This window comes from Culex pipiens, chromosome 2 (genome assembly GCF_016801865.2).
Source record: "Culex pipiens pallens isolate TS chromosome 2, TS_CPP_V2, whole genome shotgun sequence".
NCBI classification, from domain to species: Eukaryota; Metazoa; Arthropoda; class Insecta; order Diptera; family Culicidae; genus Culex; species Culex pipiens.
The window spans coordinates 148,603,979-148,629,506 of record NC_068938.1 but is presented as its reverse complement, the minus strand read 5'-3'; the positions used below and the strand labels follow the sequence as shown (position 1 = coordinate 148,629,506).

Below are 25,528 nucleotides of genomic sequence, written 5' to 3'. Positions count from 1 at the left end.
ATACATTATAGGATTCTTTGAAACATATTTGTCTAAACTTAAACTATTAAGATAACATTCTAAACAAAAAGTTATAAGAGTTATAGAAACATAATTTGAAATATCTTCAGATAATTAAGCATTTTTTTTTAAAGTTTCGGTTCATGCTATGAAACCAAATCCAATCGATGTTTGACTCAGTTTTATTAAGAATCTGTGTAGATCTGTGCATAATTTAAAAAAAGGTCTGTGCAAGCAAGCAAATGAAACAAATCAAAGGTATATTCAAAACTATTTTAATCTTTATGCTTCTCTATGAAATGACTCCCTTCAAGTTCTCTTCAATGCCTTTGACACACATTCACAAGGGAGCTGTGAAATATGTTATTACAACAAGAAAATATGCATCCCGTACACACACTTCTCCCAAAAGAGTGCGGAAAAAATTTCCGCCATTCAATAAGCCCGAATTCCTGACGACATTTTTCCTCAACACATAACAATGTAACGTGCACATCGTTACAAGTCCTCTTTTCTCTCCTCGCTCAACCAGCCACCCACGTGTCCCCAATGAAATAACAATAACGAGGCATGTGTGAGTGGGATGCACGTGTGGAATTTATTCCGAAAAAAAGCCTTCGCAGCCACCGCGTCGAAGACATTGTCGATGGTCGTATTCCCGCCGCCAGTTTAGTTGAAATGTTCATATTCGCGCCTCCTTCTACCCCCAGTCGTTTTGCTCTGGGAGGAGAAACATGCAAAAAGATGCCGCCGCTGAATGAAGACATGTTCCCTGGTGGTGGCCATAAAAAATGTGTACGGCACGCGAGTGCATGTGTGTGCCTTTTTTACTGGGAAGAAATTTTATTCGATTTTTTCTTCTTCGAATACTAAAGTTAAGCCCAAGTCGTGTAACTTTCACGACTCAATATTCAAGTGTGGAGAGCTTTCACACATAAAAGAAGGAGCTTTCAGGAGGAGGAGCTTCCTGGAGGGTGTCGGAGGAGGTGATAACATAACTTTGGGTCGCGTTTCGCCTAGTTTTGTTCTTTTATTCGATTCTCATCCCAAAGGAAAAAGGCTCGACACTCACCAGAGTATGTTAATATCAATAACTCTATGAATTTGCGTGCGTGTTGGATCTGGTGGCACTGAATTGAGAGGAGGCTTGTGCTCAACTTACAACTCGTTTCCACGGAAATGTCGTTAGCACTGTTAAGGGACATATAGGTCGTAAACAATACAGTGTTCGAGTGGAATTCATAGAGCATCATAAATGGAGGCATTTTTATGAAATGTGTAAGCAGTTTATTGATTTTCGTTTGTTCTTTTAAGTTATAAATATGTACTTGTTAAACAATATTATTTTGATTTAAAAATATTTTTTATATGCGCCTCGTAATAACACAGATTTAAGAAACTGCAGAAGAACACATAATACAAATGCAGAAAATATGTCATGTCATGGTTAGCACATTTATCAAGAAACAAATGGCATGAACACCTCAATGATGAGCATAAAGAAAAGTGAAAAATAAAATAAATTACATTGGAATCATCAAGTTATCATAATTTCTATGAATTTTGACTTTTTTTGTTTTGTCTTATGCAAATTTGATTGCAATGTTTTTATTTTATTATTTTATAGATTTTCAATCAAAACCTTTTAAAGTAAACTAAGCGAGATCATTGTGATTAAATGTAATTAGTTACCGTCATCTTAAATAGTGTTTCTCAACCGGTGAGGGGAATTTGGCCATTCTAGGGGGGGGGGGGGGAATGAGGGTTCAGTAGAAATTCAATGTCTAAAATCATTATCTGACACATTCTTTGTAACTTTCAGTTTCTTTGATTAGTAATAACAACATTTGTTTTTTTCCCAAAAAAATAATTATAAAAATTTCATTTTCTTTTAATTTTGACATTTCTGGATACAATAAAACGATTTTTTAAATATTTTGTAAGCAATAAGCAATTTGTCTTCTGCCGCAGATATTTTTTTTTATATTTGTACATATTTTATAATTGTATTTATAAATTGTAATTTCAACGAAAAGAAGCCTAGAATAAAAACAAACAATCAATTAAATTTAAACCTGCGAAATTGTCAAATTGTCTGTAAGTTTTTTTTTTTAATAAATATAAAACGTTTTCAAATACATACTATACTTTATTGCGTATGTTTTACACTTTAATTTGTTATGAAAATTGTAATCTTTTTGCATACCTAAAAAATAATAATTATAATTGTGCATTGATACCAGTAAATTAAAAATTAGGGTGGAGGGGGGGGGGGGGGAATGATGTTCTTGCAAATTATTCCAGAAGGGAAAGGATGGCAAAAGGTTGAGAAACACTGATCTAAAAGGACCTAATAAAAATAAGTTATGAATAAAAAAAGTTACTGTCATCAGGGGTGACATTGGATCTATAAAGTGAGATTCGTATGATCCAATCTCACCCACCAGACCCAATGTCACCTCTGATGACGGTACTATTTTTTTTTTCAAATGAATTATTTTATTTTCAATGAGTCGATCATTTTTAGCAAACATTCTTGAAACATTCAGTAAATACAGTGAACCATCTCTACGTTAAAATTACAAGGACCGTGATTGGAAGAAACAATCAGGATACAGAATTAAATTATTAAAGTAAGCTATTAGAAGAGACTGAAAATTCCATACGAGAATCAGTCGAATCGGAATAAATAGTATTTTAAACCAACTATATTAAATCAGATGTTAAATCCTTGTAATAACAATTTGACTATGGTACGCCATTTAAAAATTTAAAAGGCATTATCACGAAACAAATCATAAGATTAAAACTTGATTTATTAATGATTTAATTAAATTTGTTTCGATCTAAAAAATATTAGATTTATTCATGTCCCAAAAATTTTCAAGAAATTTAATGAAGAAAATGTCCAGTTGATAGAAGAAAAATAGAACATAAAATATGAAAAGTAATTTCGGAAATTTGAACATGAAATAATATCTTGAGTTTTTTTTAAAAGGTCCTATATAAATAAGAAAGACAAAAGCTTATAGGAGCTTTAAAAAACTCTAGATTTTAAAAATTTTCACGTTTCATGAAATTTTCGTGAAATTTGGTGATTGGAATTATAGTCCCCATGACAAAATGTGGGAATTTTGGAAGGAAATAATTGTTGTCGTTACGCTTAAACATAACAAAATCTTCTATTTTGCGAAAGTCGTGTGTTTTGAAATTATTAAATTATTTCATTCGAAAATAAATTATTTTTGGAAAATATTTGAAATATTGTCAAACAAAATTTCAAAAAATCATTTTCAGATGCAAAATTAAATTTGCTATTCAAAATGAACGCATTTTTCTAAAAAGGGAGCCAATTTGAAGTTATCGTGGCATTTCTACAAACTTAAAAATCAAGTCGAACTTTTGAAAATACCCAAAATAAATTCATTACACCTTTTCAAAAGGTTAATCTTGATTTTATAGTATCGAAATTATTTGCTTAGAAAAGAGCAAGCAATATAATATAAGTTTTATTTTAAACATTGAAAATTGAACAAATAGTTTTAGGGATACGCGAATTGAACAATGAGGACTTATCAGATGACACTGAGAAAAACTCATTTTTCACAGAGGCTGTATTTCAGCATCCAATAGTTTGACCAACAAAGATAAAAAAGTAAACATGTAGGAAATTTTCACAGCTTTCCGAAAATATTTTTGCAGGGTTTGCAATTTTTTTTTGCAACTTAAAATTTTTTTGGAAATATTGATCATCAATATTTTAGTTTTTTTTTTTTCAAAAATCCTACATTCCCCAAAAACGCATGTCTTTGGCTCCAGATTCAGCACCATCTGGAATAAAAATCTGTAAATATGTTTTTGCATTTAATTTGTTAGTGATGAAAAGTGAAATAAAAAATCAGGAATATTTTTCCGTGAATTTATTTTTTTCTGAAAAGTTCAAATCATATTCTTTAACTTTGACATTCGTGCCTTTGTCAAAGTTGCAGAAAATAATTTTGACTTTGATCAGAAAACCCTTTTTCAAAATAAAATTTTCGATTTTTTTGAATACTAATGTTGTCAAACTCCTTTTTTGACACAACGAATGTAACGTCAAAGTTTCATCCAAATAATTTTTTTTTTGCGAAATCGTAGTGCATTACTCAAATGCTGTTTAAATTAACTACCCATAATTGTAAATCAACCCATTTGCTAAATCAACATGTTTTCTCTAAGATGCATCAATAAATCTTCTAAAACTTGAAATCACTATTATGATTTGACATAAATCTAAAGATTTAATCATGGGCCGTTTTCAAGTGAGTTTTCCACATTTTTTAAACTACATCTTTGTTGACAAGGATGAATCAACTGATTTCAATGAATCACTCAACCATTCAATAATCGGAAAATTATTCCAGCTCATCAACTGCTTAAAAACCCCTAGAAATTAACCCATTCAAATTGCATTCAAACGTTGCACACATTTCTTCCACCACAACGATCTCGATGAAGCCAAAATTTCACTTTTGTGTCTCACTTTTGACGCACACAAATTGAATTGATTGCATTCCGTTTGCTCTAACGGAGCACATGAAAATGATGTTGTTACACATATTGCACATAAAAAATGCATAGAGTTTGACTCTCTCTCGTGATAGTAATTTGTTCCTGTTAACCGTAAAGGTGATGGTGGGTGTGAGTTTCGTTGTTGTTGCTGCTGTGAGGGGGTGGGGGCCAAATAGATGGTTTCAAGTGATCTCATAGAGCTGAAAGCTCACTGAATCGTTGTTGAGGGGGGAAAGGGGGTGAAATTGATACAAAGTGCATTTTGAGAGAAATTTTGAATAATTGTTCCAAAAACTTGAAAACAAACCCCAGAAAATTCAATCTAGCCTTAGTAAAAAAAATGAAAAAATAGAAAAGTTGTAACTTTTTGAAATGTTACGCTCGGCTCCAAAAAGCCATTTCAACTGGCTTGCGGTGGGTGGTTTCAAGCGTTGTTGGCTGAAATTAACACCCGGGTTACATTGTGGCAGTTTGGCCAGCCATGATATGCGATGCAATTTAAAATGCACTGGACGGTAAGCAATTCAACAAAAGAGGGCGTTTTTCAGATTTAGCAGCCAAGAGAGAGCATTCAATTGATGACAGTAACGCCAACGGGGCCAGTTTGGTGCTCAATCACGCGCGCGTTGCAGCACAAAACGACGACGACGATGATGCTTGACGGTAAAAAAGGAGAGCTTAAATTGTAGTTACAAAGTTTATGACCTGTGCTCGTTTTGGGATAATGGTAAAGTTGAAGTGAATCGCTCGGAACAGTCTGGAGAGCAGCTTGTACAAAAGCTCTCAAATTTTAAGATGTGCCAAGTTTATAGCACATTTGCCAATCAAAATTATAATGTTGCACAAAGTAAGACAATCTGTTCTGAAATTTAATTTTTTTAAAAGACAAAGTTAAACCAACAATAAAGTGCACTTTTTTAAACAAATTTCCCTCCTTGAAATTTTACTAAATTCATCGAAACTAACCTGGAGTCGATCCGCTCGAGTCGGTCCAGTCGGTTGAGGTGGAGCTCGCGCAGGTGGAACAGGTTCAGGAAGGACACCGCCGGAAGCTGGAAGAAGGAGTTGCCGCTGAGCGACAGCGTCGTGAGGTTGTACAGCTTGGAGAGCTGGACCGTGGGGATGATCTGGAATTGGACATAATGAGAGGTTATTTATCTACTGTGAATGAAATCAGCATAAAATGAAACTTTCAGTGGATGGACTTACTAAATTCTTACGCTAGTTTGTAGAAAAAAAAAAACTTTATTAAAAATGCTAGCTTTTCTAATTAATAATGCGGGTAATTCTCTACAAATCTCAAACGAAATCGGGAAAAGTTGCCCCGACCCCACTTCGATTTGCGTGAAACATTGTCCTTAGACGTAACTTTTGTCCCTGATCACGAATCCGAGGTCCGTTTTTTGATATCTCGTGACGGAGGGGCGGTACGATCCCTTTAATGTTGGAACATGCAAAAAAAGACATGTTTTCAATAATTTGCAGTCTGAAATGGTGATGAGATGGAGATTTGGTTTCATAGGGACTTTTATGTAAAATTGTACGCCCGATTTGATGGCGCATTCAATACTCCAAAAAAGGTATTTTTGATAGAAAAAAAAACACTAAACATGTTTTAAAACCTCTGCCATTTTCTGTTACATTTTAAGGGAAATTTAATATACTTTTCAAAACTACATTAACCCAGAAGGGTCATTTTTCATTCAGAACAAAAAATTTCATTTTAAAATTTTGTGTTTTTTCTAACTTGCAGGGTAATTTTTTAAGAGTGTGACAATGTTCTACAAAGTTGTAGAACAGACAATAAAAACAATTTTGATATACAAACAAAAGGGGTTTGCTTGTAACCATCACGAGCAATCGTGATTTTACGAAAAAAAAAGTTTTGAAATCAGGGACAAAAGTTAGCCCTTAGGACAAAGCTTCAAAAAGGGATCGAGGCAACTGCTGTGTGAGTTGGCGAAGAATTACCCATTTAGTTTTCTGTTTAGTGATTTCTTTCAACATTTTAAGACATGTCAGAAAAATGTTGAAGCTGACCTTCTTTACTATTCAAAATACTCGAATAAGAAATACAACAAATTTCAATTAATATTTTTTGTATTGTTTGAAATTAAAGTGGACTCTCTCTGAGTCGATATTGAAGGGACTGTCGAGAGCGAGAGGTATCTTATTAAAGAACGAAATTCATATCAAAACATGTTTTTTTTATTGTCGAATGAAGCATTATTGATATCGAGAAGTTCAACAAACGGAGAGACGACTGTATGATTTTTATTTCAATTAATTCTAACTTACTACCAATATTATCGTAGTGCAGTACATAAAAGTATTTTTCCAGTTTTGTACACTTTCTGCGAACTACTATAAGTTAGCATATTTATCAACATAATTTTTTTTTTACAAAATTTGGACGTCTTTTTCAATTACTTTTCATTTTTATTTTCATTTTAAAACACACATCTCCAAAAACATATTTTTTGAAAATCGGGCAATACGTTTCTGAGATACAGCCTCGAAAAGAATTCGAATCGATGGAAATGAGTTTTTCAAGTCTCATTAAATTATCCTGTAATTTTCAACTGACGATATCTCTTAAATCATTGTTCCAATTTTCAGTGAAACTTTTGTGAAATCATGTCTTGACTTTTTTTTGATAAGGTCCTATAAACAAATGTAAACATTGATCCCTTTCACACCTTATGTCAAAGTCCATCGGAGTAAGCGGGATACACTCAATGTTTACATTTGTTTATAGGACCTTATCAAAAAAAAGTCAAGATGTGATCTTTTGAATGAAAATAATAATTGTTTTATCAGCCTGAACTTTTGAAAAGGTCTTAATATAAGTAATTTTCCTTATTTAATTTTTTAACAAATTGTATTTTTTCTAAATATTTTTATTGAAATGATCAGATAAATTTACAATAGTTTATTTTTTTCATTTAAAATCGTACCTATAGTTTCCGAGATATGTAGTTTAAATTTCTGGCTAATTAGGTGTCACTTAGAGAAATTCATTTTAATCAAATCAAATTCATTGTGAGGTTGTATCTCAGGAACTAATTGCCCAATTTTTTAAGTTCCAGAGTGAAAATTGATTTTATTTCAATCATTTTTGTCTAAACTCAATAAAATCCAAAAAAATAACGAAAATGTATTCTTACAAGTAGCCATAACTTAAAAATAGTGTTTTTTTTTAAATTCAAATTTGCTTAAAAAAATTAACACAACTTTTTCAAAAATGCATATCTTGTAAACCAGATTTCTTGTAGCTCAAAAGTATTATTTGTGTTTTTTTAAGTACCTTCAAATATATCAAACAATATCGAAAATTAAAAAAATACGTTTTCTAGAAATTCAACTATTTGTAATAAAATGAACATAGCCTACAACTTAGCCGAAGACACTAAATTGCTCAGAAAATCACTTTTGAAGATACAGAATTGTATGACCAGCCCGCCAAAATTGTATGGAAAAACTAATTATGTAAAATTACTTTTTTTTACTTAGGGAAAGCATGGACAAAGTTTCATCCAAATAAAAAATTTAAATTTAAAATAATTGTGAAAAAAAATTGCAAAGAACTACTATAAGTTAGCATATTTATCAACATAATTTTTTTTTTACAAAATTTGGACGTCTTTTTCAATTACTTTTCATTTTTATTTTCATTTTAAAACACACATCTCCAAAAACATATTTTTTGAAAATCGGGCAATACGTTTCTGAGATACAGCCTCGAAAAGAATTCGAATCGATGGAAATGAGTTTTTCAAGTCTCATTAAATTATCCTGTAATTTTCAACTGACGATATCTCTTAAATCATTGTTCCAATTTTCAGTGAAACTTTTGTGAAATCATGTCTTGACTTTTTTTTGATAAGGTCCTATAAACAAATGTAAACATTGATCCCTTTCACACCTTATGTCAAAGTCCATCGGAGTAAGCGGGATACACTCAATGTTTACATTTGTTTATAGGACCTTATCAAAAAAAAGTCAAGATGTGATCTTTTGAATGAAAATAATAATTGTTTTATCAGCCTGAACTTTTGAAAAGGTCTTAATATAAGTAATTTTCCTTATTTAATTTTTTAACAAATTGTATTTTTTCTAAATATTTTTATTGAAATAATCAGATAAATTTACAATAGTTTATTTTTTTCATTTAAAATCGTACCTATAGTTTCCGAGATATGTAGTTTAAATTTCTGGCTAATTAGGTGTCACTTAGAGAAATTCATTTTAATCAAATCAAATTCATTGTGAGGTTGTATCTCAGGAACTAATTGCCCAATTTTTTAAGTTCCAGAGTGAAAATTGATTTTATTTCAATCATTTTTGTTTAAACTCAATAAAATCCAAAAAAATAACGAAAATGTATTCTTACAAGTAGCCATAACTTAAAAATAGTGTTTTTTTTTAAATTCAAATTTGCTTAAAAAAATTAACACAACTTTTTCAAAAATGCATATCTTGTAAACCAGATTTCTTGTAGCTCAAAAGTATTATTTGTGTTTTTTTAAGTACCTTCAAATATATCAAACAATATCGAAAATTAAAAAAATACGTTTTCTAGAAATTCAACTATTTGTAATAAAATGAACATAGCCTACAACTTAGCCGAAGACACTAAATTGCTCAGAAAATCACTTTTGAAGATACAGAATTGTATGACCAGCCCGCCAAAATTGTATGGAAAAACTAATTATGTAAAATTACTTTTTTTTACTTAGGGAAAGCATGGACAAAGTTTCATCCAAATAAAAAATTGAAATTTAAAATAATTGTGAAAAAAAATTGCAAAGATCTTGTGAACTACTCATTCAGAAAACACAAAAATCTGTTTTTTAAATGTGAAGTGAAGTGATTTAAAGATTAATTTGAAAAGGTAACTGAATTGGTTATAATTGAATTGGTCAATAATTATTGACTGCTTTGAATCCGCTTAAAGTAAGCTGTTTTCAGAATTACCTAAAATCAAACCATTGAAAATTTAGTTAATTAACCACTTTAAAAAAAACAGTTTCAGTAAATTATTTATGAACTTTTTTAGGAGAGACGCACCTCTTGAATTTTTTGTGAGTCTTTTTGAAACATCTTAGGCTATTTCTTAAAAAAATTGAACGGAAAAAATCTTGACACCACCTTAAAAATTTACCTTTTAAACTTCAAAATCATATAATCTCATATTTGTATTGTATTTTTCATTCAGTGTATTTTTTTCAGAAAGCCTGCACAATTTCCCACAAGTTTGTCTTTGATTACTTTTTGATACGATGCAACGGCCTCGAGATACAGTAATGACCGATTCTTCGGCTCCTTTTCAAAAAAATCCCAAGTTTTTTTCAGTGTTTTTGCTATAGTGGCAAAATAAAAGAAGAAACCCCCCAATGTTATTACATATTTGGAAAGATAATTTCTTTTCCTACAAAGAAATATCATGTAGAATGAACCATATAGTAACTGTGCTTTCTCTGAAATAAAAATGTAGCGTGACGGGACAACATCGTAAAACTGAACTTTAAAAAGGCACGCTACAAAAATCGCTGCAGTTTTGCCAGTTTAATTTTTAAAAAAACTTTTGCTCTTCTATATATTATCACAAATTGAAAAAACGAATCTTTTGCTCCTTGAACTGATAGAATTGGTTGAAATTTGAGTTTTTGCCAGCCATTTCTTTTCGTGACGGGACAACGAAAGGAGCAGATTTATGAAAAAACTCCTCTCCCATTTAATGACTTGCAGACCATATTTGGTCTATATTTTTGGCTTTTGAGGTAAGAAAACGGATTTAAAGCACATTGAAATTATTAAATCATAAAAAAATGATATCTTTCATATAAAAAATCACATTGAAAATTGAAAATTGTGACATTTTGGTGTAGCTTCGCTAAGAATCGGTCTAATATTTAAATTACGAAATACAAAAATATTCAAAAGACTTACGTCTTTCTCAAATGTCATTCTTGAGTGCAATTAGCTTCATATACATAAATATGGCTTATGTAGACTTAGGATAACAAATCTACAAAGTTTCATTGAAATCGGAGAGGTACAAAAGTACCAGAAAAATTCCTGATTTGAGTTGAAATTGCTCAAGAGCAAAGTTTCACGATCATTGAAAAGGGTAGAAAATTACATTGTTACTATATTTTTTTAATGGGTTAGACTAGGATATATCTAAATTATTGTTTAGAAAAAAAAATACAAAATAGTTGAAAATATGATGGATATTGCTTTTTGAGGTACTGTACATTGAAATTCCACATAGTTCTAAATGTTTTAAAACAGTTTCAAGTATACTAAAATTGATTTTCATCGCTGGAAAATGCATTTTATTCTTTTTGAATTTAAGATTGATTTTTGAAAATATGTTTTTGTTTATAAATCTATTAAAACAGATGGTGAAAAAAAAAACTCAAGTAAATCAATGAATTTTATGAAAAAAATAAATAAAATAAGCAAATTTCAATAAACAAAGAAGTCATAGCAAGTTGTGATATCAAGCCTTATTTTTACACCAAACCTTTTGTATGTTAAAAATACGTTTTCACTTTAAAGTTCAACTCACCGTCAAATTATTATCAGCCATATTGAGATGCTTGAGCGCGTTCAACCCATTGAACGCACCCAGGTCCAGCTCCGTCAGCACGTTCCCTCCCAGCTGCATTGACCGCAGCTCCCTCAACCCGTTGAAGCTATCGTTGGCGATAAACTCAATCAGATTCACCGCCAGATCCAAATGCCTCAGCGATCTCAAATGCTGCAGATTTCCATCGTATGGAATCTCCAGAATTTGATTGTTCTCCAAGGAGAGTCGTTCCAACGTTTGTAGTGGTTTGAAGACCCCTTCTTCAAGACTGACGATCACATTGTTGCTTAGATCCAGATCCAGCAGGTTGGCCAACCCATGAAACGCCGTCGGATGGATCTTCTCGATCCGGTTATCCGACAGTCGCAGGATCTCCAACCTCCGCAGCCCCTTGAAGCTATCCTTCAACAAGCTGGTCAACGCGTTATCACTGAGGTTGAGCGTGCGCAGCTTTTCCTGCGCCTCAAAGTTCTTCGACCCGAGCGTGTCGAGTCGGTTGTGCGAAATGTCCAGCACCTCCAGCTGGTAGTAGAACCCGAGCGTAAAGTGGACGTTCGTGATGGCGTTCGCGGTGAGATTGATGTGTCGTACGTCCGGGTTCAGCTGAATGGGGACAACCTCGAGGGACGCGTTGATGCAGGAGGTTCGCAGGTTGGACTCGCAGGTACACAGTGACGGACAGAATCCAATTATCGGGTGGGGGAGTTGGAGCAGCAGCAGCAGAACCAGCGGTATGCTGATTACCTGGGGGACTGCCGATGGGAGCGTCCTGCGACGACCGGGGAAGGTCTCTGTGAAAAATTGAGGGAAAGTGGTTTTCGTAAGGTTTTTATTCATAAGACTTAGACCTAAATTAATTTCTCAACATGTTTATTTGAAAATTGTTCTCTTGTTCAACTATTAATCGATATTTTGTTTTTAATAACAAATAAATAGATAGTTGACTGAGGCCAGCCGGGCTCGTCGTGCTAAAAAAATCTTCATTTTGCAACTTGTTACATAAACTAACTTGGCCTACTAGAGTTGTAAAAAAAATACATTTCCAAAAGAATTTCTCACCTGTCAACGCTGGTGACGCTGCGGCTGTCATGGCTGCCTCTTACTTTCTTTCGTCGCGTGGACGCGGAGATAAATGGTTTCTCAAGATGTGCGCTCAAGCGATCTTGTGCGGGGGAGGTGGAAAGGTCTCTCGGGCTGATGTCGTCTGGGCTGTCGACGTCTCTCCACTGGTGGGATTCAATTAAAAGCTGTCCCGGCGACGATCCGGGCTTGTGCGTCTCTCATCTGTAACGAAAGCCGAGAAAGGGCAAAATATCACCATGAGAATGAGGATCACCGGAGAGATGAGATTGTATCTTGCGGCCCCCCTTTTTTGGGGCTGATTTTTATTTGACAGTTGATTACTGAGATATGATAAAAGGGGGTCCCACGACGTTTATGGCGCAGCCAATTAGGAACCTTCTGTGATGGGTTTTGTGTGGGGGAGGAGGTGCCTGTTGGGCAGCTTGAGATAGTGCTGGGAATTGGAATCGTTTCGCTTTTGCCGCACAGCTGTGTTGCCGTTATCGTGAGTCGTGCGTGTCATCGACAAAAGTTGTAAAAGTTCACGCCAACTTGCTGCGGCATTTCATCGCCGGATTAGGTTATCGTTGGAGTGGGGATTAATCTGGTCGTTAATCAAGTGAAATATCATTATGATAGAGGTTTTGATTGGATTTAGTGTATCTGTCTTTTGTGATGCTGAAATAATCAAATTACAGCATGAATTGATTACGTTGAAAAATTGATTTAATTTAAATTATAAAAAAAATAATCAATTCAAAGTATTAAGGCAAGAAACGAACATATTTTTTTTTGTATCCATTTGAAGTGATTTTTGGAAAACATTTCTTCATCCGTAATTCTAGAGTTTATAAATAAGTACATAACGAATTAACTTGCCCTTAGTTTAGATTTTCTTGATATTTTATTATTTTGAAAGGCTGAGCAATTATCTACGAAATCGTCCGATTTCGACAATTTTTTTGTAATTTCAATTTTTTTAATCGACAATTTTTTTGGCTCAAACTTTGTGGGGGCCTTCCCTAGCACCAAAGCTTTAATCTGTTTTTGTGTTTCGTGTTGTTAGCATTTGTCTTTAGTTAAGTTAAGTTTTATCATTTAGACCACAAGTTGTCGGATGATTCAAATAAACAAATAAACAAATAAATAAACAAAGAAGCCATTTTGTGTCATTGGTTCACCCATACACATCTTCATACAATTTTGGAAGCTGTTCATATAAAAATGGTACGTAAATATTCTAAAATCTGAAACTTTTCAAGAAACTTTTTGATTGATTTGGTGTTTTCGACAAAGTAAGATGGATTGATGAGGACTATTCAGAAAATAATAGGTACTCGGAAAAAAATCTCGATTTTTATTAACTTTTTTTTGTGTAAGGGGATAAATCCCCGCATTTTTTAAGCCACTCAGAAGTATAGACCAAAATTTTGCCGACGAGGTATGATTTTTTTAAAACATTAATTTTTATTAAAAAAAAAAGAAATCTTGTACTTAACATTTTTGACCTAATTTTTTAATGTATGACCAAATTTGCAATCGAAAAGTACTTAACATTTTTTTGATTAAATGCGTCGTTTTCATCATAGAGCCAAAAGTAAAATTTTGTCCGATAAATTCCGGGTTTTGGACTTTTAAAAATTGTTTCCATGATTGTCCATTCCTGAAAATATTTTATTAATCAAGACTAACATTTCAAAAGGTTTCTTTTTCTTATATCCGCTGTATCTCAGCAACCAGTGGTCCAATCTTCAACGTTTCTTAGACGAAATTGTAGAAAATTTTCTGAACTTTTTGAAAAAACATATTTTTAGGAATGAACAATCATAGACACTTTTTTTTTAAATTAAAAAATGGATGGTTTTTTCGGACAAAATTTAACTTTGAATGGCTATATTTTGAAAGCGGCACTTTATCAAAAAAAAATGTAAATTACTTTTCGATTGCAAATTCGATGAAATCAAAAACATTAAGTACAAGATTTATTTTTTTTACAAAAATCACTATTAAAAAAAATATAACTCGTCGACAAAATTTTGGTCTATACTTCTGAGCGGCTTAAAAGATGCGGGGTTTTATACCCTAAAACATGCAAAAAAATTCAAAAACTGAAAATTACAGATTTTGGGAAATTGAATTTTCGGGAAAAAAAATAATTTAAAAATCACTATTTTTTCGTGTACCTATTCTTTTTTGAATAGTCCTCAACAATACTTACAATTTTCCGAAGACAATCAATGATGACAATCAAAAAATTCCTTGAAAAGTAAAAGTGTTTCGACCAGTGTTGCAAATGAGTGATAGAAAAGCTATCAATAGATTATCTCTGCACCAAAAATATCCGAGAGTATAGCGGCCGTCACTATAGCTCCTGAGATCTCTTCTTGTGTCTCGTGATTCCCAGCGATGTCATTCTCTCTTTATCACTCCTCCCCTTTTCCTCGACTATGTGCTCTCACCGCTGAGTATCTCAATCTCTCCGAAAACAGCAATGAGAGAACGCGAGATGGCGATTAGAAGCCGACCACGCATGACGTCCCGTTAAACTGCGTTTGCAAAATTGGTTTTGTGGCGGCTTTTGTGGTTAAACGCTGTTGCGGTAGAATGATCGTGGAAACGGGAGTGAGAGAGAAAAGAGAAATGTTAATCACGAGTGGGTATAAACACGAAAACGTATTCGGCTATGTTCGGCGCTGAGAGTTTCAATAAGGAGAAAAGACCAGTTGTATTTGAGGCATGATTATTCAGGCGGGATAATTGTAGTTGCTGAGAGCTGATATTTTAACAACCCTGGTTTCGACATTCCTTATACACAATACGACGCATAAACAAGGAAATGAAAAACGCGGCTTAATTACATAAGCTCTTGCATGAAATCATTTCGCAAACAGAAACACACACACACACACAAACAACCATAAACTCATCCAGTGTACGACAGACAACCATTTGCAGTGAGATATGCGAAAATGCGAAACATTTTACCATCTGCTTCTATATATTATATGGTGGACAATTATTTATAGCCCCGCGTGGTTCGTCATCATCAAGTTAGGACTTCGAGTTGGGACTCAAGACAGAGTTAAGAAGGAAGAGTTGGTTGGTTGGCTGGTGGCAGTTAAGATAATCATCTGTGAAATTAAACCGTTTTCTTCTTGACTTTCGTTCTGCGAGGTTGTTATTGCTGTTCATGTTCTTGATCTTGTTGGAAAATCGCCGCGAAAATGATGCCTCCCAGCAATGACGGACGATTTACAGCCACTAAATGCGATTGCTGGGCATGTTTAATTAGAAGTTAAGCACAGTACAAAATTTCATAAAATAATTAATTTTTTTTTATCAAAATATATCAATTTCGAACAAAAAATACTTTGCACAAAACCGTAAGAAAACATTAAAAAAACAAAATGTTTTAATCTGCTTCAATTGCCTCAAACAACTCCTCTCAAATTGGTTAAGAAATAATGGGTTGATATTTATAACCCCCCTCCAGGAATTGGTTAGTGGCAAAAAGTGGCAAAAAAGTAACAACAACAATCGAGTAAGGGCCCCACCCCCACTAGGAGGGTAAACATTAATAAGATCCCATGTAGCAGGCAGTGGAAAAAGAGCAGCACCAGATTGAGCAGAAACTGCCAGCACTGAAAAACTCCAGCGCGATTATCTTAATGAGTTGAACTCAATAAATCAGTGACTGGGTGGATTGGTGGTGGCGTGGCGTGCTGTATGGGAAGTTGCTTGCGCGAAAACGGGGTTTTTATTGCCAGATCCGAAGAAATTGATTAGCGAAAGTTGTAGGCACGCTCCTAAGGGGGCTATTGAGATAAGAGACAGTTAGGAAGAACAATTTTCTTACGCAAAATGTCATATCTAAATAGAAATATGTTATTTTATAAGGGCAATTCAAATTTGTTTTAAAATTTTTGCCTGACTACAGATCGGAAAAACAAGTAAAAATTTATTTGGGATACTTTTGTTTCAAAATTTCGATAATCTAGCTTCACATTTTTCACATTAACATTTATTAGAAAATTCAGAAATTTAATTTATATTCATTTAGTATTGAAAACACCTGCAGTAGTATTTAGACATGTTTTGCAGTAATTTTTTGTTAATTTATATCTTAAAATATTATATTGTGGTCATATTAACGGGGATTTTTTTTCTGATAAAATTTTATGCAAAATGTTAAATTTCATCCAACAAGGTTTTGCTGAATTGGAAAAACATGACGAGTGCTGAAAAAATCAAGTTTTGCAACGAGTAACACACAATTTCTTTTGCAATTGTTAAAACACTCTTGAATAGGATTTTCAGTAAAAGGGTTATTTCCCAGCTTAGTTTAGCGACCGCGTGTCTGTCTCAAAAACCAAAACAGTGTTGAACAGTTAAACTGTTCTAATGCATTTTTCTTTTTGGTGGTGATAACTATGAAATCACAGAAATGCAAGTTTTTTCAAAAGGAATTAAAATAATTAAATTTTCAAAAATTTAAGGAATTGGATCCATAATTTTCTTCATATTTTTATATTTCTTCACCAGATTTTTTTTTTGTTTTAATGCCTCTTCATTTTACTTCTTTTTTTTTCCTCAATTTTACAGTGTGTATTAATTTTGCTTTGCATTTCATTAAAATTTTGTTTTAATTCGTTGAAAATTCAATTTAAATGGTTTGAAACATCTACAATAATTTTAAAATTACTTTTAAATTTGCTTTCAATTCGCTCACAAGAGCAAAGAAGTGTATATTCAACTTAATTGACACATTCTCCGGCAATGTACACCTTAGGATGAAATTTTGAAAAGCGTGTATGAGCTACAGTGGACTCTCTGGCTGTCGATCTTCTCGATATCAATATTGCTCCAGCTGTCAATAAATTTTTCAGTCCCTTCAAGTAGATTGCTTTGATTTTCCGTTCTATAATTTGATAACTCCCGCTCTCGACGGTCCCTTCAATATCGACAACGAGAGAGTCCACTGTATTTGGATATTTTCCTCGATTCTAGACTACATGAAGCTTCAAAAATCATGGTTTTCATTAGTTGATCATTTGAATATCATTATGTACAAGTTGGTTAAGTTTTGCATCAATTCGTGATAAAATCATCGTTTTAAAACATTTTTCTAAAAACTCCTGGTTTTCAGCGAAATAAAATCTCAAAATTATTCTTTTGATTGCATTTTGTAGGTTTTTAAATGTACTAAACGGAAATGTCATGGATTTGCAGTTTATCTTAAGTTAAATATTTTTTCAAACTAGTGTAAGTTTACCATTTTATTGCGTTGCAACGTCACGAAAAATGGACAGTTGTTTATGCCAACAAAAAACTAAACATTCAATCATTTTGATGTTTTGGATGCTCTTTGTACTTGGAAATAGCTTTCAAATGCAACCTAGAGCGACTAAATTGGTTGTCTAGATTCAAAGTTACAACAGGTTTAAGTTTGCGTTGCAACGTCACGAAATTTTAAATCATTTTGGTCACATTGCTCAAACCCATTAAAATATTAAGGGAGCGTTCTTGCATTACGTAACAAAACATTTATATTTTTAGACCCCCCCCCCCTGGTAATACATTTCCGATAATTTTTTTTATAAACCCTCAATCTCCCCCCACCCTCCTTGATATTACGCCGTTACGTAATGCATGGACGTCCCATTACAGGGGAAGGGGAAAGTGGGGAGGGGGATGCCCTTCGTGATAATGGAATAATACAAATATTTATTTTGACTTTGAAAACGCTTTGGAAATTTATTCATGAAAATTTAAAAAATCAGCTTCTATAAACGGAATTTTCAATCGACTTTCTGTCTTAGACCAAGCTGGAAGATAAATAAGGACTTATCTAAAAAGTCGGTGAATTGAAAAAAATATCTGAATTGTTATAACTTGAACATGTATTATTATGAGTTAAGACTTTTTATAGGACAAAAAAGGCATCATTTGCGCTTTGATTGAGATTAAGGAAAAAACCTACAATCCTACAGAAAAAATACGATTTTTGGAAAAGACGAACTTATTGCAAAACAAAACATAATTATTGATTTTTATGATGCAAAATAAAATTTGCAATCTACAATGACTTTTTTTAATAAACTCTTCTGTTTTCATGGTGAATGCATGTAAAAGTTAGCATTTTCGAAAATAAGTACGTTTTTTGTTATCTAAAATATGTCCGCTTCCTTGCAAATATATATATATTTTTTTTTTGGGAATTTCATTTCAATATTTTATATCTTGTACAAATTTTCTCACATTTAGTTCTTATTCTGGTTGAATGTTTTAAGTTCTTTTTCATACTTTATTTACCTTTTAATCATTTTTTAAATTTTGTTAAAATATTGTTTTAAACATAATTTTGAAGCAAGTTCCAATTTATTTATTATAATTTTTGAGATGTTTCTTTGGTAGAGGGAATTCCGATACGTTTTCAGGTTTAGTAATTTTTTGGTAGCAGTTATTTAGTCAATTTTTTGTCGAAATTGTCAAGTTTCAATGCATATTTTTTTCTTTTTTTTTTCTTCAAATAAAAACATGATTATTTACTTTAAAAAAATGCAATGCTTTTTTTCGTCCCCCTTCACAGTCGAGCCGAAAAGTCAAAAACTTCAAAATTTGAATGGAAATAAAAGTCTAATCAACCTAATACATTTTCATGCGTTGATAACTGATTGGTCTGAAAATATTTTGAATTTGAAAACTGCAAATTGTAGTCTTATTTTTGATACTCTGAAAACGAATGCTTGCAAAATAACACAGCAGTTTTTTTTTTTTTTTTTTTTCATTTGAATGTTGAAACCATGGTTTCATATTTCAATTAGTATCTTTTTGTTTTGGTCCACTCGCTCACTTTTGTTAAGAGTCTTGGGGCATAAACTTCAAAAATATTTGCAACGACATTTAAAAAGTATCACGTGTCAAAAATCCTGAGCTATATTGAGTAACCAATTTAACTAAACTAAATTTATCAAATTTGTTGAAAAAAAATGAATACTTGAAAAGATAGATAACCTTTACATGATTAGATGATTAGATCTTCACAAATCTGTTGAAATGACTGATTTAAAAAATGATATTTTTTCTTTTTATAGCAAATGTTTCCATTCCTTGCAATTAAGTTGTTTGAAACATAACAATCTCCATCATCAATGAATGGGACAACTTGTTTTATCACACGGGGACAATAATCTTTTAACTGCAACCGTTCGTTCCACACTTATCGCAGAGTGTTTTTGTAACGATTTAGAACGCTTCTAAGTGAAACAGCTCCTTCCATTGTCCTTCCCTTCTTGCAAAAAAGAAACCACTTCAAAATACAGTAGCCTTCAGCAATAACATAAGGGAGGAGAAGCTGCTTTCAACTTCAAATGAATGCATCACTCGTGCTGGCGTATTTTTTTATTGTTTCACTTTGGAATTGACGCAAACCGTGGAGACGTTCTGTCTGGGAACCATCCATCATAGACCACCATCCCGAAGCAAAGACTTTGCTTTGAGGAGCCCCCCCAAAAAGGATTGCTTATTCTCTTGTTTTGTTTGCATTTCCTGGATGTGTGCGCGACTACGGCTACTATCGCATCGATTCTTGTAGAACAGTGTTTCTCAACCGGTGAGGAATTCCCCCCTGGGGGGGAATTTGGGCATTCTTGGGGGGGAATGAGGATGCAAAAGAAATTCAATGTCTTTAATGTGTTTTCAAAAATTAAGTCATTGTCTTTCTAAGTAATCCTCCATGTTTTCATACGAATCAGACAATTTTGATCAGTTCTTAAAAATATTTCAATTTCAATTCAATTCAATTAATTTTATTTACCGAAATAACAATTTTAAACTTGTGTGAATGGCTGGTTCATAGAGATTTGGTGCTCCTTGCAACTATTTCCTTTTCATTAACCGCTTGGTAACAGAAGGTTCTTCAAATGCAATTAAACAAAAACTTGGGAAAATTTGGCCAAAAAACCTAGTGAGATCGAAACTGCTTAAAATATTTGAAACAGATTTATTCAAAAAATCTGGATTATTTTTGCAGTTTGTCCATCATGATCATTTTCATTAATTTGTGTTTTGCTGTCGTTTCCATTTCAGCTGTTCTTTTAAAGACATTGGAAATATTGTTTGTGACTGTTTGATTTGATTTTCTTTTAGAATTTTGGTGAGGTTTATGCTGAATAATAAAACTACATTTCTTGTAATAATAAAACTGAAAGTTTCAATTTTTGTTGACAAACAGTTCTTCAATTGTAAATAAAAATTAAAAAAATATCTTCACATTAATTTATGTAAGACTGAATTCTGTCAGGCTTAAAAACAATTTTTATATGTTTTTTGTTGTTGTGCTTTTTCTATCATTATTTTTTTAATTCCTAATGATATTTATAAGAAATAAATTCTTTTTTTTGCGTTTAGTTTTTTTAAATCCCTTTGTTTTTTTTTTCTCAAAAACTTTTTAAATAATGTTTGAATCAAACACATTGTTTAAGTAAATTTTTATTTTATTTTTTTGTTGTTGTGCTCTTTATATCATTAACAAAGACTTTTTTATTCCTAAAAATATAAGAATTTATTTCTTTATTTGCGTTCAGCATTTTTTTTAAATCCTTTTGTCTGTAATTTTTTTTTAGAACAAAAATTTTTCAATTATTTTTGATTAAATCAAACAAATTGAAAAGAACAAAAGCAGTTCAGTTTATTTCGCAAAAACAAATTTAAAATTTTTGTATGATTCGTTTACTCATGATTTTAAAACATCAATCTTTAATTATTAATTACAAGCTCTTCCCGGCAAACTTCGTCCTGCCCTATTTTGGTTTTCTGACGTTTCCTTGCTTGTTTGCTAATTCAGCCTCCTGTGATCAAAATTTGATTTTACGCAGCTTTTCCCATACAATCTGCAGATTTTCCGGAATCGGTTCCAGAGTGGCCAAAGTGTCAACTTATTAGCGTAAAAACCTTCCTTGGGCTTATACAAATCCAACGCAACAAAGAGCGCTCCGATCCGACTTTCCGTATTGAACTGATTCGCGTTCGAACAAAACCATCGAAATTTTTTATATATATAGATTAAATAAAAAATTATGTTAATTATTCAATTTTACCAAAAAATAGTTAAAAATGAGGTAGGGGGGAATGAAGGTCTTTCAAATAAGCCAAGGGGGGAATGCAACAAAAAAGGTTGAGAACCACTGTTGTAGAATCTCATTTCTTATGCTCTCTGTTATGTTGATGGTACTGCTGGAGAAGCCATTCTTTCCATAAAACATGGCGGAAAATACAGCAGAAAGAACTATAGACGACTATCTGCTTGAGTGTGCGTAGTCCTATACGACACATCCTTGAAGCTTGATTGCAATTCTTCAAGTGAATTTTCACAGCAAACGCGGTGCGCCAAACTTTGAGATAAAAATGCTCAGGTTGAGATTCGAACTCAAGTTCTCTGGTTGAAATCGTTCACCTAACCAACAGCGCTGCGCTCGCTTGAAAATGGTTTATGTATTCCTTCTTCACACCATCTTCGCAGCTTCATTTGCTGTTAAAAGCGTTGTTTCGACGATTTTTGCTTCAAAATTTCTAGTTTTACACTACGTTCTGCACTTCTACCCACTTCTGAGTGGGAAATGGATGTTTACTCAGCGCTCCATTATTGTCCTCATTCTGCAATTGTTTGTTTATTTATCTCAGTTCGTTGTTTTTTCCTCCTCTCAACTCATTCCATTCATGAACAGTCTCATTCGGTGTTCACTCTTGATTTTTTATTCTTTTGAAACCGGTTTTCCCAAACTCTAGACTAGAAAAAAAAAATCTTCCATTTCATCTAGCTCCAAGATTTTGCAGCCGTTGAAGCCTTTTCCCATTTCCGTTTTTTTTCGCTTCAGGAAAACCAAAAAAGGAAGCAGAAAAGACATAAAAAATAACAGCAAACGAAATCCTTCCAAACAATCATCTACCAGACATCCTAATTAAATTCACCCCCTTTTTTTCTTCGCTCTTTCCCCCCAGCCCAAAACAGTTTCCGAATGAATTTTCTCGAATCGGCTTTGGAATGCTAAGTTTATCAACCCCTCCTCCGCCTCTCCTTAACTTGGTCCATGTGACTGATTTTCGACACGGATGAATGCAGGCCCCTTTTTCCTATCATTTGTCCTTGTGAGTGTGTGTTTGTGTGACGAAAGTTTATCTCTTGAGGCGGTTTTCTGCCTTCTTTTGTCTTGTTAGACAAGGGTTGATTTTTTCCTCCCCTCGCGCATATGTGTGCGTGTGTGGGGAGTTGTTACTGTGAAGTAAGTCCAAAGATCGTTTGGCTAAATTATGTATTTGTCACACAGTTGTTGACTTTTGTCACAGACAGCGACAGTCGGCTGAAACAGTTGAATGCGTTTGGCAGTCGTGCGTGCGACGACTGCGAGAAGGAAGTTCTTTGAAGACTGTTGTTTTAGCAGTTGGAGTTGGTTCTTTAAAAGTTATTTACAAAATCTATTTGGAAATACTAAAAATGTAGCATTGTTCAACAAACATTTAATGCTTTAAATGCTGATTGTAAATATATTCAGTTTTTTTAAGCTTTCTATACAAAAATTGCCTTCATAAAACATCTAGCTTTAAGCGCAACTTAATGATTTGGAAAGTAATACTCAACCAGTAAAAAACCGTCAAAGTCATTGCACTGTCATCACGTGTTCAACCCACTAAAAACACAGAACAGACTATCCCCACGAGAACAACTCCAGCATAGCTTCTGACCAAAAGCCTTTTGAAGCATTCATCAGCCACGTGAGCTTTCCTCTTACAGCTGAATGGCATCACCACAGTGTGTTGGAAAAGTTAAGCTCGCAAAAAAAGCCGGGTATGTTTATTTGATGGCTCCAACTTGACGACTCTCCCAAAAATGATGAGTCTGGCAGATTGAGGAGTTTTGAGGCACGGAAATGTACAAGTTTCCCTATTATTCAGAGAGTTTGTATTAATTACTTTTTAAGTGATTTCTGTAAAAAAATCCTTTTGGAATGTTGGTAACGTTTTTGTTAAAGGCTTTCTTGAAAGCAAAAGGATTCCCTTGTTTTAAGGGCCTTTTCCAATAAAACTCTAGGTTTTACCTTTTAATGAAGTAATCCAGTTTAAGAAACTGCAAATTGCAAATAACATTTTCTGTTCAGTTATTTAAAGAAAATATTTCAACATAATGCCTCAAAGGTTCAACTCTAAACCGTTCATATTTTATCCAAATTTTCCTCAGAGCTATCGGTAGGCAAAATAATGTTTGTTGCAAATATTATTTAAAGTTTATGTCTCGTGATTCTAACTGAGGTCAAGAGAGAGGAAGGATTAAAAAAATTTAAAAAATGGATACATTATTTTGCTCGACATAGTTTTAACATTCCACAAAACACCTCTAATTAATCCACTTTTTTTAACAAACTGTACATTTAAAATTCATAAAACTTCAAAATATTTTTAAACTGTAAGCATTATGAACGCAGGTTGATTGTACGTCTATTCCAATAAAAATTTCTAATTTGCAATGGCCATACTCCATCCAATTTACTGACTTTCACTCTTTAAACAATTTATTTTGTAAAAGTGTTGGTAGAAACTTGCTTGCTCACTTCACAGTAAAAAAAAATCATGGTAAGATTACATCTGAGAAGGAGTACATTTTTTATTTTAGAAAAAATGTGTAATTTTACCTCTGAAAATGTGTAATTTTACCACTTTTCTGGTGTAATGCCACTTTTTCAGTCTAAATTGAGTTAAAATTCTTAAATTACACCTTCAAAATTTAAACTAATTTTTACTGTGTTCCTATTGAGTAGTTTATCACTCGATTTCAGTTCAAAAGGATTGTCTATGAGCTATAATTGAACGTCAAAGTGCTGATATGCCAACATAAGAGGCACGTTGGAGTTAGATGATGTTCTCCTTTAAGACTTTTCAAACAATAAGAAATAAAAAGTTTTCATAAACTACGGCAGAACAATAAAAAAATGAGCAATGTGACTACGTTAATGACGAATATTCGTATTTTTGAAATTTGGCTCTACCGAGCCGAACCAGCGTTTATGGCTGAAAGGCTCGTTAATAAAGACAACTAACTAACTAAATTTGGCTCTAACTTTGCATGCACTTATGGTTTTGATTAGGCATTTTCATGCACTGTGTTAATGTTAAAAAAATATTTTTACCTGGAAGATTTTTTTTTGCATTTGGTTTATTTATCTTAGCAATCACCAATCTTGTCAAAAATATATTTAAAGGGTGCTCGCTCAAATTTAACAGTGGCATATGAAAGTTAAAAATCACTTTTTATCCGAAAAATTCCTTTTTGATGGATTTTACTTGAAAAACTTGCACTTTAAGTTACTTTCATTTTGATAGCAAATCGGGTTTTAAATTCAAAAGCAGCCCAAAATGTTATTTGTCAAATAATACTTAATAAAGTTCTTATCTTGGGGAAAACATTTTTGATGAACTTGTAAAAAGTAAATCTTTCCCTGTTCCTGAGTGGAACACCCCTGAAGAGTATCGGGGCCTGCATTTACAAAGCGGATTCAGTGACAGTTTATTATTCAACTTAATGTTAACATCAAAAAAAAAAAAAAAATCATGGTAATATTACATCTGGGAAGGGGTACATCTTTTATGTCAGAAAAAATGTGTAATTTTACCTCTGAAAATGTGTAATTTTTTCAATATTCTGGTGTAATGTCACTTTTTCAGTCTTAATTGAGGCAAAATTACATCATAAAAGAGGTAATATTCAACCTTATAAAATTACACCTTCCAAATTTACACTATTTTTTGCTGTGATGTTAAGGTTGATGTTAACATTTCATAGGTTGTCTTCCTAAGGTGTCTTGATAAGGTCCAGTTTGTGACGATACACTACCTTTCCTTTACTAAGCAATCGAATCCAGAAGGGAAAAGATCACCAGTTGTGTTGGTCCGAGCCGGGATTTAAACCCCGATCTACCGCTTACGAGGCGGAAGCGCTACCACTAGGCTACATGGCTCGGTCATGAACTTGTACAACAAATAAAAAATTGTATCTTCTTCAAAAGCTGGTATCTTTTTATAAAATCCAATTTGCTATCAAAATTGAATATTTAATGTTCAAGTTTTGCAAGTGTATCCAAAAGTAAAAAAAGTGTGTTTTTGCACATTTTGTTTTTTGATTTATACGATGAGATAAAACAGAGTGTATTTTTTAGATTGTACCTATATTTTCCTGAATTCTTCTTTTAAGTTTGCTGAGCAATCTTCTAATCTATTAAAAATGAGTTCAACAACAGTTTGTTCAACATTTACAAACCATTTTTTATG

At 32.9% G+C, this 25,528-nt stretch overlaps 1 protein-coding gene across 1 annotated transcript in view; it reads right to left on the bottom strand.

Moving 5' to 3' along the window:
- LOC120425814 (nyctalopin-like) overlaps positions 1–25,528 on the bottom strand; it is a 296,281-nt gene that overhangs the window by 6,340 nt on the left and 264,413 nt on the right. Inside the window, exons 5-7 of the mRNA XM_052707340.1 lie at positions 12,209–12,433; positions 11,129–11,940; positions 5,518–5,678 (exon numbers count right to left, since the gene is read on the bottom strand). Coding sequence (XP_052563300.1) covers positions 5,518–5,678; positions 11,129–11,940; positions 12,209–12,239 — 1,004 coding nt within the window. The 5' untranslated portion in view covers positions 12,240–12,433. The remainder of the gene's footprint in view (positions 1–5,517; positions 5,679–11,128; positions 11,941–12,208; positions 12,434–25,528) is intronic.